This window comes from Bradysia coprophila (assembly GCF_014529535.1).
Source record: "Bradysia coprophila strain Holo2 chromosome IV unlocalized genomic scaffold, BU_Bcop_v1 contig_84, whole genome shotgun sequence".
Lineage (NCBI taxonomy): Eukaryota > Metazoa > Arthropoda > Insecta > Diptera > Sciaridae > Bradysia > Bradysia coprophila.
Window position 1 is genome coordinate 6,562,867 of NW_023503376.1, and position 15,290 is coordinate 6,578,156.

Below are 15,290 nucleotides of genomic sequence, written 5' to 3' on the forward strand. Positions count from 1 at the left end.
AGCATATCAAAATGCATTATCAAAATAAAAGTTCACCTGCGTACCACGCGTGAAAGTGCGTTGGTTGCACAAAATACAAGAAATGCTGAGTAACTTATCTCTAATAATAACATTGTCTTCCTTTGCCATTTGTTAGATGAACTAATTTCAGACTAAAGCCTTCTGTGCAAGTACATCACGAACATTGTTCTTTGATATGGAATATGTTTCTAAATTCGCATGATCAAAGGAAAATTGTCAGTTTTTTTGACATATGTCGCCTTCACGGAGAAGAAAAGGTACACATGGAATATGATTATTAAAATAAGAATTGAGGAAATGTTATTTTTACGAAATAATATTAGGGTTGCATGAGAATGTCGCTGTCAAGGGTATAAAGACGAAAATAGTTATTTACGTGACAGGATAAAAGAATCGTGTGACGGTGTTTTATCGTGACATCGTCAACCAAAGGGTGACACGACTTCGCTTGCATAAAATGTTTATTATTCGATAATTAGTGCGAAAAAAACATGTTTCAAGAACCTCCATTGCGCACTAGTTCGAGAAAAAACCTTCTTTCGATATCAAAGTACAAAAAAGGTTTGCAATCACTATAAAATCACAAAAGGTAGCACGAAAATACCGTCCCCGGAGTTGCGAAAATTAAATTGAATGTCTTCTATCTTCGGATTTATCTTGACCGGGTAACTTTTCTGACACTTTCCCATTAAATAGTTTCAGCGATGAGTACAAATAGCAATTAATTTCCAGGTGACTGATTACTTTAAAATCCCGTACACCTCAGTGTCATCAACGATTTATCAAAAATCATCCCTAAATAATTAAGTAGCTTGGTTGAAGTTTATTTCCACTTTTCTGGGTCATGTGTCTTACATAACGCGCGGCGTTTATTTCACTTGATGTATCACATGATGTGATATGATGAATGGTGTTTTTCTCTATAACATTGAGAGTTTTTAGTTTGTTTTCCACACCGACATTCAGTTCAGAAGGTAAACCTTATTTTCGTCACATCTTTCCAAGCATTTGAACGGCTTAAATGTTTTAAAAGTTAGATTAAAGTATTTAAAGTTAAAATATTACTTATACACACACAATACATCAGCAATATTGTTATGTAGACTAGACAACCGTATGGTTATAAATGGTATCACATTTATACACATGTACAGTAAGTTGTAACGCTAAAGTTGGTAACTACAATTTTTTTTTGTTTTCGTACGAAGAAGTTTGATATTTGAACCGAAAAGATAATTTTTTTTTTATCATAAGAAAACATACTAAAAAAACGTTCGGTACGCATTTAAATAAACATTTGTTTTATCCAGTGAGCATGATGCAAATATTTATTTAACCGTTCAAAAATTACAATTTTTTTTTTTCGTTGTTTTTGTTTTTTGATTCAATCTTCCAGTGTTCCAGTTGTTTAGGTTGGGCCACGATAAATGTTATAGTAACCGAATGTATATGGCATTTTCAATTATGTGTCGACAAGTTACCATACAATTACCGTGGCATTAAAAACTTGAATTAATTATGAATCGACTGAGGTCGATATTTTTTTTTGTAGTACGGGCACGAAACTACCAAAGGGAAATTTATTAATGGCAATTTGAAGCACACAGTCTGAGTGTGTGTAGATTGAGGAAATTGTATTAAACGATTTTTTATTAACTCTGACTCAAATTAAAATTAAACTAAGCTGTGGCTCTCGCATACACCGACGATACACGAATCGACGGTAAACGTTCATGGAAAAATGAGAAACAATTAGAGATTGAAGGTTTGTCCAAAAGGGAAATTGTCAATTAAGCTGGTGGGTGTTATAATTGTACCAAATCGGATAGAGAGGAAACTGGGGATTGTTGAACTACAAAAATATATTCTGACAAACAAACTGAAGAAAACAAAGAAGTTTTTAGTGTAATGCTACGATGCGAGTAAAACTCTTTCCTTGAACACTTAACGAGCAGTTTTCTTTTCAGTTTTCAGTCTTTTTGCATTTGTGTTATTGCATCTTTGCCTACGGCTCCCTTAACAATCTTCACACTTGTCGAACAAAACATTTACAAACTGTAGGTAATCTATAGCCAATTGTTATGCAGGACAGCGAATGTCTGACAAAGTTTCACAAATAAATATCTTTCTAGGTTTTCTAACGAAACATTCTTGTTTTATGCAACGAGTAGATCCGTTTAAGTTCTTATTTTTCAAAAGTTTTCTTCTCAATAGGGAATTGTCTGCTTTCTTTATGTTAAAACTCAAAATTCAACGGTTTAATTTGTAAAGACACATAGCCATTTGAAATGTCGAAAATTTTGTTTTACAATAAAATCAATCTGGTTTTTCGTCCATAGTTTCGTGCAATAAAATAATTTCCCATATCAACTATGCAAAGTCTTCAATCAACAGTTAACATTTCACTTTATATGTTCATGTTCAATCGCCTGTACATGATTATACGGTCATAAAATTGTATGTAATTTCTTAAGCTGACCCCATCGGCTACTTAATTAATGGCCAATTATTAGGTAATAAGTAGACCAAGGTGATGCGATGTACATGCTATTTTTCCACTTTAAAATTTAATAATTAAAAAATAAATTTTCATGCCCATAACTTGCAAATTGAAGCAATTGAATAGTAATTTCTACAGAGACTTGTTTATGAAAAAAAGTCTAACTTTTCTTAAATTTCCATAAAGCACGACTGCCCCCAGGGAGACTTCAAATCATTGTGTTTATTCCACGTGCAATAACAAATCCGCTACTACAACATTGATATCTCATTCGACATTCTACTTTGATTTGAATTGAAACCTGAATGAAAAGAAGTCCCACTCGACTAGGCTAATTTTAATTAAAATTTGTCAATCATTAATAACTCCAGATTTAGTTTTTCAGAAAAGGAAGGCTTTTCACCATATAACTTTGTGGCAGTTCTTCTGATCACAATATCATCTTTTGTTCGATACAAAATCTTTTACTTCATCTGTTAAAACATTTGTTTTGCCGATGAGAAGGAGATTGCAAAAGGTTATCGAACATTATTCGTCGGTTTTGTGGAGAAAATGAAAGTGCTACATAGTTCGTTCGAGCGTAATTTACTAAACGATAATATTATGGAGGATAAGGAAACAGCCAAATTGAGATTTGTTTTGAGAGACCTGAATTCTGCTTACGTTTTTTTGTTACTCAGCTTTTGTCTATACATTTTAGAAAAATGCTGTTCCCTTCAGGTTATTCTCTTCATTGAGCATAAAGAAGTAAAACAAACAAGTCAACCTAGTCCAAAGACATCTTGACCATCTATGAGTGTTGAATGGTCACATGGTTCCTGGGGTGGTTATCGCGCAAAACATCCGCTAGTACAATTTCAGTTTTTTTTGTATGAAAATGCGGTTAGAGCTACCAATATTTTTTGCGATACGGCCCAGTGAAACGGCGAAAGGCGGTCTGCGCAACCTTGAACATACTCTTTTTAGACTTTGAAGCATAAGACTTACCGTTCGTCGTCATCTAGTACACTTCGAATCTAGGACCTATTCTAAGTGGATAAGCCACAGATTTTAAAGCAAAGAATGGAAAAAAGGTTAAATAATAGGCCCTGATCGACAAATCGATAGCTGCAGCTCAATTTTAATTCAATTTCATTAACACGAAACTCCGAATTCGTTGCACCTACCTTTCACATCATAAATCATTTACTAATCAATTGAAACGACTAAATCATAAAACATTTTATTTTTTATTATTTATTACACGGCTTTCGTCTATATAAATTATTATGCTGTTGTGCTTAAATGCGTGTCATTTTTTTTTAATATACCCAACCATATGGGTATGGTCGTAAAGAGTAAACAAGATTTTGTTTTATTTACTAATTTGTCACACTACATTTGTTATTAAATTTAAATCAAACAAAGTTATGCTTTGTTATTGTTGCGCTGTGTGAATTATTACAATTTAATAAGACGTTTATTGTAACAATTCACTTTGTTTTTATTGATTATTTAGAAGAAAATATTATTACCAAGATAACACACTCAGGCTGTCTCGCTGGTGCGGGGACTTAAATGTGATGTTTGTAAACGATTTTACACAATACATGGATGATAATTTCTGAAAACAATTAACTTGTATGGTTAGTGAAGTGAAGCGGAATATAGCACACACACCATAAATGGCAACAGTCACTCATGCTGGAAAATATATTCACAGAAATTAGCGGAGCTGAGTTCGATGTATCACTCGGCTTAAAGTGAGGAAATTAGATGTGATTTTAACAGTTGAAAGATTTCATATTTGAGGATGAGCACCTGAGCAAGACTTCTTTCGAAGTCGAATTGAAGGAGCTAATAATTCACTGTTACTTAAAAATGGTGGTATAAGATGCGAGACCTCTTTCTCTAAAGGTAGATTTGAATTTATTCCTTCCAATCCATCGGAACAAGAGGACATTCAAATAGACAGACATCCAATTTCTTGTTATAGGAATAGGAATAAGCGAAATTGGAATTCCGATAAATAAGGATGTTCTTGACGAATATTCACCAAAAATTATCGAAAATTGTTTCACCAAAAACATTAAATTTGATAGCGAAAATCGTTTAAAGTTTCAACCCCAAATTCAATTTAATTCCCCACTCGATCCGTTTCCATTAGAATACTATTCTGGAGGAACGAACAACTTCAAACCGATATTCCATCAGCTTCTCGTATGTGTAACACAATGTACATAATATGTCTGAGCCAAACGCTTTTTTTTTCTTTGCTCTTCTATTCGCATACCATTCGGGTGAAAATATCTACTTTGTGAAACAGTGAAATGACCTATCAAAAGCAGTATAATTGAACGAAGACGGTATATTATTACGAATGTAGAGGATCCAATTCTAATTATATTGTTGGACTGCGGAATTAGAATCGTACACACAGTGTGTTCGTAGCATGACGAGAAATAATTATTTATGTGATGTATCACATGTATCACCACAGTTCAGAAAACACAATGAATTTAACAAACATTTAATTTCATTATCGTTCAGACAGAAATGACATTATCGTTACACATTTATCGTCGGATCACCTGTTAAAACATTTTAGTCACAAAAATTGGTGTAACATCGGAGCTGAAACAAAAAAGAGGAGGATGAAAGGCTTGATGTAATTAACTAATATAAATTAAACAAAAACAAATTGAAAATTATTTATGTTGTGAGGTATATGCGATTATCATTGAATTTGAAATTGTAATGTTATGTCGTCCTAATGCCAAAAAATTTCAACCAAACAATTCTATTAAGTCAAATTAAAATGTATTTACGCATCCGTATTCTTGTAGTTTTATACTCTAATTAGAGGAAAAGACTATACGCATATGTACCGAGTTCTTACACAATCCATCCCATATAAAATATTTATTTGTAGAATTATGTTTGCATAAGACATTGGTCTTCGAAAGACACACCATGCTTCACACTGAATAGTGTTAGTGACAAAAATACAATAAATAAAATGAGAAAAAGAACTACATTGGCAGTAAGTTAGTTACATGGTCTGTCGATTTTATTGTTGTACTATGGTTGAGCTGTTTTCTGGTTTAAGAATTGATTGCAGAAGACGAAATTAAATTACTTTCGTAGCTCGAACGGGGGAAAAGAATTAATTTTTTTTTGCTGCTTTCGGTGCTTCTTGTCTTTGATGTTATTAAAACAAAAAAAAATGTGCAAAAAAAAATTCTTAATTTCTCTCTCGAAGAGTTACTTAATATATCACAACATTAATCAACTTTTTTAAGCTGAGACTTATGTACCATTTCAGCAGAAAAAAGAAATTCAAAAATAAAAATTGCGAAAACTTTTCCTTTGCACTTTTGTGGCAAAAAAAAAAAGTTTTTCATTTCATTTTTGAATGGAAAGGATAAACATTCATAGAACTTAACTTAATGAAAAACGAACCGAAAAAAGATATATCTTAAGACAGTAACATTGACAAACTGCGGTAGATATAAAACTATTCAAAGGTTGCAAACGTATAATATACCGAACGGGGGACGTTGGTGATCCAGAAAAATGGTCTCTTTAAAGTTTTCTGGTTTTTAATCTATTTAAGGCACGAATAGAATAAACAGGTTATGTAATCCTCTTTCAAATTTGTTTCGTAAACTTTATCATCATAAATTTCTGCGAATCGTTCATCTGGGCTCTTTTTCTTGTTGTGTCCGGTACTGCGATTGTTTATATTTTGCTCTAATATCACAGAATTGTAAAAAACGAAGAGTTAACGATTGACTAAGAGGAAGACATACATTAGGGTGGGTCGTATTTTCATTTTGTTTTTATTTTAAAAGGCCTGGCCCCAGGCTGTACTCAGAATTGACCAAGGAATCCGAAACAGCAAAAAAAAAAATTTAAAAATTCATTTTTCCCTTGCCTCTAGGCTGATTTTTGATTTTTGGGGTAGTAGCATGAAATTGCACACAATGTTGACAGATATCTCGGGCAATTGGGAACAGAAGACATTGCTGCTAACTGCAGTGTATAGCTGAGGAGTCCAGCTATGAAATACCATAAGAACGTTGTTGTTCTTCGCCTTCACTCGGGCAGGGTAACTCTGTCAGTGTTCCCAACTAAGACTTTTCAACCAAAAATTTCAACTTTATTTGCAAACAAAATCGGCAAATCACGACATAATACATCGTGTGAGGTATGTCTGAACAGGTAATCTCATAGAGAATCCATTGCAGAGACGTTTTTTGAAAACAAGTTGAAAAAACTCATAGGAGCTTTGTTTTTGAAGCCAAAAGTTGGCAATTTTTTGTTAGAATGAAAAAGTTAAATGAACAAAAATCGACGAATTTACGTTTATTTGCTCAGAAAATTGTTATTTAGGTTGAATAGGTATAAAACTATCAATTTCACCAGATTAGAACCTTTTTTGTTCATTTAACTTTTTCATTCTAACAAAAAATTGTCAACTTTGGGCTTCAAAAACAAAGCTCCTGTGAGTTTTTTCAACTTCTTTTCAAAAAACGTCTCTGCAATGGATTCTCTATGAGATTACCTGTTCAGACATACCTCACACGATGTATTATGTCGTGATTTGCCGATTTTGTTTGCAAATACAGTTGAAATTTTTGGTTGAAAAGTCTCAGTTGGGAACACTGACAGAGTTACCCTGCCCGAGTGAAGGCGAAGAACAACAACGTTCTTATGGTATTTCATAGCTGGACTCCTCAGCTATTCACTACAGTTAGCAGCAATGTCTTCTGTTCCCAACTGCCCGAGATATCTGTCAACATTGTGTGCAATTTCATGCTACTACCCCAAAAATCAAAAATCAGCCTAGAGACAAGGGAAAAATGAATTTTAAATTTTTTTTTTGCTGTTTCGGATTCCTTGGTCAATTCTGAGTACAGCCTGGGGCCAGGCCCTTTAAAATAAAAACAAAATGAAAATACGACCCACCCTAACATACATCTCATACATACGCCAGTCTTTTTTTTTGTAAAAAAGTTAACGTCATGGTACGATACATTCTCAGACACCTGTGTTTTTTATGATTTTACCTCTACTACGCGTGTGCGTATGACTATACCCTTATAAGCATGCATCCACGCGTAACTAAGAATGTGTAAGAATACGCAGCAGCTGGTGCATGTAAACTTAAGCTAACGATTCATTTCCCCTCACTGCATAATAGTATAAAAATTGATTTATTTATCTGTTGAGTTAGCTACAAATTATTGATTTACGTGAGTAATGCAAAATCAATTCAAAATACCACGTGCCTTTCTTAAGTCTAAAAATAAGAGTTAAGGTCCTGTTTTAGACATGTCATATTCATAAAACGTCAAAAAATAAGAAAACGAGACCTGATCTCTGTCTAGTATGTGTTGTGTCTGACAATGATTAATTATGCTTTTACCTTACGTTTTAGAACAGTTTATGTCAAGAAATGTTCTGGTTTATTCAAAATATTTTTTTTTTGTTTCAAATTGTTACGTGAAAAATTCCACTGGTGAAAGTAGGACCATTTTCATTAACAGTGGGAAATCGTGGAGGTGCTTCGATGGACTGACATTTAAATCGTAAAGGGCGTGCCATTTAATCTCCGAAGTAACTTAATAAATTACCGTTGAAAAACTGGGACATTTCCATTGAAACTCATTTTTGAATGTCCAGCGCATACAATGAAAGTCTTTTTTTTATGTTTTCATGGAAAAATTCGCAAAAAATCTCTCCATTTTCTGCCATAACTAGGACCACAGATAATAGAAAATGTTGATATCCTTTCATGGAATTCAGCCATATCGGTAGAATGACTGCGAGTACAAAAGCTTTCAACCGTTTTTTGTATAAAGAAAATGCCAGCCACTAATACGATCATATCACCACCAGCAGCAGTACAATAGGATTTATTGAATCCGAATTCGAAAATCAAAAGCTCATCATGTTACCTATGTAACTGTTACAAATTCTATGATGTAGTAAAGCCGTCTGACAGTGCAATATATTACGGTGGTAGATAGTGAATGAATTTCGGTCGTTTATTCATTTTATAAATCGTATTACCAGATGAAATTGAACCGTTCAACAAAGGAAGGGTGGATTTTTTATTATTTTAAATTAACTTATTGGATGATATCGACGAAAGCTTACAGTGTTTACAACCATTGATTTTTGCAGATGAAATTTGCAATTAATTTTTAATGAGAAAAACGATCACTGTCTCTCTTTATCGACTCTGTTGAACGCTATTTTCGGAAAGGAAAATAATTTGAAGAAAAAAAAAACAAAAATTGAATTCAACTCATTATAATTATTCGAGTTAATTGTGAAGAGATGTAAAGCCACACACGTTTAACACAAATGCTGTCAGCTACCGACTGAATACATTAAAAAAAGAAGAATCTAATGCTAATTGGATTTGACTGAAATTTATTCTAATTAGGTGTATAACACAATGTTTTATATACCAAAAATTTAAGTCAACGATTTAATTACATCTTGAACACATTTTCCGCCGAGCACCCCTTTTGTGTGTGACGTGCGAAAAAGGAGATAGATTTTCTGTAATTTATTCAAAATAAATAAATTATAAGTTGTATTAACTCAAAGCTTAAATATATTCCCGTTTATAAATATGGAATGAAATGTTGGATTTCAAAATTATGCACCACCATAATACACAAAATATTTACCTCGAAATTCGTGTCTCAAATCTTATATATATTACTGGAGTATGTTATGTTCAATTTTATAGAGCATCATATGATATATATATCCTCTCTTTCACTATGAATGAATGAATGAATGAATTTAAATTGGTTTTGTAAGTGATCTCTGTTATTATAACAAAATTGCTTTGGATGGTGGGTTCTGTGTGTATAATATACATTTCTGTCATCGTTTTAATACGTTGAAATGTCACTTGCTATAAACCTATGTGCTTCATATTTTTTTTTAAAGTGATGTTGCGCTCGTATTGTAATGCTAATCACGTAGTTATTCATTTCAGTGTACAGTTTAGAAATTGGAATTTATTTTCGAATTTGTTCTTTCTTTTTCAGTTGCTTCCAATGCAAAACAATAACGACGAGCTGCGGCGTAAACGGCACGAAGGAAATCGGCCAAATCACATTTTACTGTTCACAATCATAAATCCAGTTTATCCTATAAATGTGGTAAGTTCAGAATTACGTTTTTGTTTGAAAGAGCGAAACGGTGTAAAAATCATCATTTTGTGGGTACTCGCTCATTGTCTCATAGACCTTAAGCACAATGATCATATAACAGACAATCTATTGCTTCTGGCGTCTGATTTTATTACGACAATGTTTGCTGAAACAACGAGGCCCGCCTGAAGTGGTTGCAAAATTCGTGAAAGGAAAATGTGGTAGGTGCAAAATGTTTTAAAAAAAATATTTGCACCAACATTTACAACAACTTCAAAAGTCTATAACAAAGACTACAGGGGGAAATTTTATGAATTTTTATTCTAATTTGATACATCAATTATGAAGATACTTCCAGTATCATTTTGGGTGATTTGACATAGATCTTAATGATACGAGAGGCAGTAGAATCATCACAGAATCAATAAATCTGTTACTTCTTTTGTTTAAAGAATTCCTAAATACTTTAACATCAAAGAAAAATCTTTTACTTCATTTGTTTTAACATATATTTTACTACATAAAAGCACATCAATACGTAGACAACGATTGTTGTTACTGTCGATAGCAGATGTATATGGTTAGGGCCTTTCTTCCGAGCACCATGTAGTTGATCATGAACCGTATCCTGTACCCCCCGAAAAGTTGTAGTATTTAAAGTTCACCAAACTGCCTTTAAAAACTTTTTTGATTTCCTTAATTGAATAGTAGACTAGTAATAATAGTTTTTACATTTCATATGAATTTGTTCGCGCAGAATTTGAATTTCTATGCAAATGAGACTGGACGCCTGATTCTATCTTGTACTTCATTAGTTTTAACTTAATAAACATTACTGGAGCACTGGCTTTGCTAGATTTTTTTTTAATATTTTAGACATGTGCAACAAACTGATACAAATGTTTTCCCATCCATGATGGATCCGAAAAATCTAGCAAAGCCAATGCTCCAGTAATTGACTACCACGGTCAAGGAAAAGTTAGAAAAGACTTCAATTAGTCAAAGCTGACAGAAAATTAGCAAACATTGTTATATTTAAAGGGAGAAATTACTTGGATTCATCACTTATTCCTGCCGGTTCGGTCGATAGATGGCATATATGTTGGAAAAATGATTCATTTTTCAAGCAATTCCATGCTTGGTATGGGACACTGACTTTATTTTACAACATTCCCGTTTAGCTCTCACTCTCTGAAATTGTTGTAGAAAATCGTATTATCAGGCATCACAATTGTGCGTAATTATTACAATTAACTTAGCTGAAACGTCACTCATTCACCACTCCCAATGTGTAATGGAATGAAGTCGAGATAACAAAATTTATCAATCAAATACGTGTTGTTGGTTCCCTCATTTTTTCCCCCCTTAACATCTTCATCTTTAAACGAACTTATACGGGTCAGGTTTCAGATGGTGAGAAAAAGTTTCTTCCTGCATGAAACTACTCAAAGCTGAAAGTCAATAATGATATCGAAATGTGTAAATGGAAATGCTCATATACACAGACACTCATATATATGGATATGAACATAAGAATGTTATGTTTTCGGTAGTTAATGTGATTTCGTTGCTTTTCTCGCAGCTATACCGAAAAGTATTGGAAAAGTTTAAAAAGGGCAAAGCAGTAAACTTTGTGTGAGATAAATTTTTTTACGATCAAATTGAAAAGTATCTTCAACTTTTATCATACACAAAACGACTAAGTGCAACCCATTTGAATTGTATGATGTACATATGGTAAATACGCGTTCGTGTATCGAAGCATTACATGGAAAATGTTTTGCATCCGTGGATCCGAAAAAGTTTCTGCATTTCTGGGTGATATGTTTGCAGTTCCATCCAGAAAAAAAAAACTTTTTAATTCTCTCTCGCACAGGAAGTATTCGTAAGAAAAGTTCTGACTATCTGTTCCAAACTATGTCACAACCGTCTTTCTCTTCGCTTTTATTATTTAAAAATCCATGTCACAAGAGGACGACAAAAAAAGAACTGAATTCAACCTTTTGCATATAATATGTTCGTTGCATACAATAGCGAACGATGTTCGAATAAAATTCAAATTTATTCGAATAAATCGAAACTAAATCATGTTTACTTTAGCAAAGCTATAGATTTTGTAATGCAAGCATAAATTTGAATAAAATATGGGTCTTAAGTTGATCTCATTTTATCTATCGTATGTTGGACACGAGATTATTGTCAAAAGAAAATATTTTCGGTTGAACCGAAGTTTACTCGTACTTTGAATAAATAGAACTTATACCGAGACTTATACGTTATGGGGACATTTTACCGTATACGGTTATGTTTCCTACTGTATCCTCTTCTCTTTCTTATAATTTACCGATTTGAATCAAAAACTTTCATGCTTTTCACATGAATTGTTAGATTACAACTGGTTATCAATGGCGAACGATAAAACTTCTAACACCAGTGGACGTCGACATGTAAAGCAAAACTCATAAATAGTCTAACATCTCAACTATTTTCCCACATGAACGGTTGTGTGTACTAGGGTAAAGCCACATCGACTTGACTTCTACAAACTTTGAAACTTTAAGTATTTAACCGTTTCAACAATATTCGAAACAATCTACACGCTGAATAAACTTCAATATGTTTTGTGTAACCGAACACTTTCTGTTTCACGTTGTGCCATTGTGCTTCGACAAAGTAAAAGAAAAACAAAAATCTCACAATGGATACTGTACTAAGATCGAGTAATACTTTTTCATACATTGATCATGTGTGTGTATCTTGTCTGTTGTTCATTTGCGGCATACGTACAAGTTATTACACAACGCATACATAAAACACTTTATGTAAAAAAACGCGTATTTAAGACACACAGTCAGTCGAAACTGTAAAATCGAGAACATAAAAATCTCCGCTGATACAAATACCTCAATACCGTGCATTCAAAAACCGTTATGTTTATTTATAATCCCTGACTTGCAATGAAAATAATAAAAACGTAAACTGCATCTCGGCTTTGTACATATGCAGCGTGCATATATAATGCAAGTACAAGTACATGTGTGTAAGTATATCGTGAGTGGAGTTGCAGTTACTTGCAATGTTGGTTTTTTTTTATCATTTCGTTGCATCGGCCAAAGAGTATGAAACAAAAAGAAAAGGAAAATAAATTACACAAAAGACATAAGAGTTGATTTGTATGGGATTTTGGAAATTAGATCATTGCGTCGCGAATAATTAGCATCAAAAAACGAAGAACCGGTTAGTGTTCTCTTTTTTATTCAACTTCAATTTGTACAATTATTGTGACTCGACGTCGTATTATGATAAAAACTTTCTTGGAACGGGACACGACGCGGTTCGCTCAATTAGAGTCCTTAAGAAAATAAATAAATTTCTGATTTTATTTGCTCCAATGTTTGACGGACACCGTGTAATACAAAGTCGTTAGAAATTTATGAGTTCTCTCTAATTTGATATTTCCGGTAACTCGGCAATTATGAAGTTATCAACCGGAAGACTAAAAAAAAGATGTTGAACGCGCAGAGCTGGTTTAATTTTAAAACCGAATCGAATCGAAAAAAAACATGGAAACGGTTGTAAAAATTAATATGCAAAACTAGCAGCATCGCATTGAAAGAGTTTCACGGGTCTGCTAATTGTGTGTAAAGAAATGTTTCCTACCTAAATGCCAACAAATGCGAAATATTAATGGTCTTCAATAATCACACATTCACGACCCGTAGAGTAATTAGCGTTTGATTGTTCGATATTCTTTTCTTCTAAACTATATTTTCCATCATCTAACCGGACTGAACCGTGCCATAATGTAAAGGTAAATGAATGAGATGTAAAAAATTCGGAATAATCAAGAAATGCCGGTGTCATGCAGGTGTGACTCTAATTTTCTGAACGATAAATCAATAACAGGAAAGTTTTGAATTTTAGACGGGCTCGAAAAAGACCACACAAAAGTGGGTTTGCCACAATCTTCAGACTGGGTGGATGAATATCGAAATGTGCATGATTTCACTTAAACGTATGCATCTGCATCACCCTCTTGCAAACGTACGGAACAGTTATTAGCGGCACAATATCATTAAGAGGCACCGACACTTTGGTGAAAAGCCTACATTAGGGCGATTTTTAAATACTGGATTTTAGTTTACTTTTGATGATATCTTTCCACCAGAATCCTTTTTCAAAAATGTACGACCGCAATTCCGACCGTGAGCAGTTTATGAAAAATTCGTTAAACTGCTCACTTTTCTCAGAGCTGTTCAAACGACTACAACCAAAACTCATTTTGATTTAAAGCTAGCACATTCGTGGTCGGAATTGCGGTCGTACATTTTTCAAAAAGGATTCTGATGAAAAGGTATCATCAAAAATGAAATACGAGGCACACAAATGTAGGCTACAATTTGAGCTAGGCACCGGTGCCTCTTAAATCTGTTGCATCCTTTGTTTAAAACATCGCAGAGTGCTTGATAACAAATCTACTACTTCATCAGTTTAAACAGACTACTTGCTATTTAAGATGACACTATCCAGAGCGCATCGCTTGTTCCTCATTTTCGATAGTCGAAAACAAATGACTAGCAATTTCTAAAATAATGTGTGAATTGTGCTCCTTTAACCAAAACAACCTAGAACCTACATCCCCTTAATGTTTAACAGTTGTAGGGGAAAATGTTTGGACTTCCATTCCTCTAAATCTAGTTGTTTATCTATAAGTTCTGAACATTTAATATGACAACACTACCTCCCTATCACTATGCCATTAATATACCACCATCGATATGATTCATTAAATATAATGTACGATACATGTATAATGTATGCCATCATGAATTAGCTTCTGTTTATCAGTACATATCACGATAACTACTTACAGACTAATACTTGCTGATAATTGTGGTCACTATCTCTCCGCTGTCATCAGTCAATCAATATTTATTTTCAATGGAGGCTTTGATGTATGGCTTTTTTGTTCGAATCGGTAATATGTTGCCATTACCCGCTACTGTCCCACACACACCGTTAATTCTAAGTTTTCATCGAAATTCTAATTGAATTGACTCATAAACTATGTATTTTCAGTGACTCGATTGACTCAGAGGTCGTGCTGCTATTGACAAACAAAATAATCAATGTGACCTTTGTGTCAAATATTGTGAAGACGCACAATCTATACCATTAATGTTCATTAGTGTCACTATTATTCATCGAACCTGCAGGCTAGTGTAGTGCAACGAAGATCTTTGATTGAAATCAAACAAAGAATGAGTTCATGTTGTATAATGGTTAGAAATAGAGACATTTTAGTCGAGAAGTAGATGGGGAGGGTTTAGGAATGTAAATGAGGACAAAGACTGGTAGACTTATTTGTCAATTTGCTGTCTTTGGCTTTATGTAAATGATTAAATGAATGGGTGATGCCGTCGACTTGACTGGTGGCTTTTATTGCCCGACGTAAACTAATAGTTCGAATGCCAATAAGCTAGAGCATTCACCTTTACCATTGCCATTGAGTCGTTCCTATTCCTGTAGAAATAAACTAATAATTTATTTCAATGTGTCATCTATCATACCCATCCTCTGTAATTTACAGTGAAAGGCTTTCATGGCTC

General features: G+C 33.5%; 1 protein-coding gene across 2 annotated transcripts in view; it reads left to right on the top strand.

Moving 5' to 3' along the window:
* Positions 1-15,290, top strand: part of LOC119072845 (heterogeneous nuclear ribonucleoprotein L) — a 217,161-nt gene that overhangs the window by 19,099 nt on the left and 182,772 nt on the right. For both annotated transcript variants that reach the window (XM_037178157.1, XM_037178158.1), the window contains exon 2: positions 9,577-9,690. In XM_037178157.1, coding sequence (XP_037034052.1) covers positions 9,577-9,690 — 114 coding nt within the window. The remainder of the gene's footprint in view (positions 1-9,576; positions 9,691-15,290) is intronic.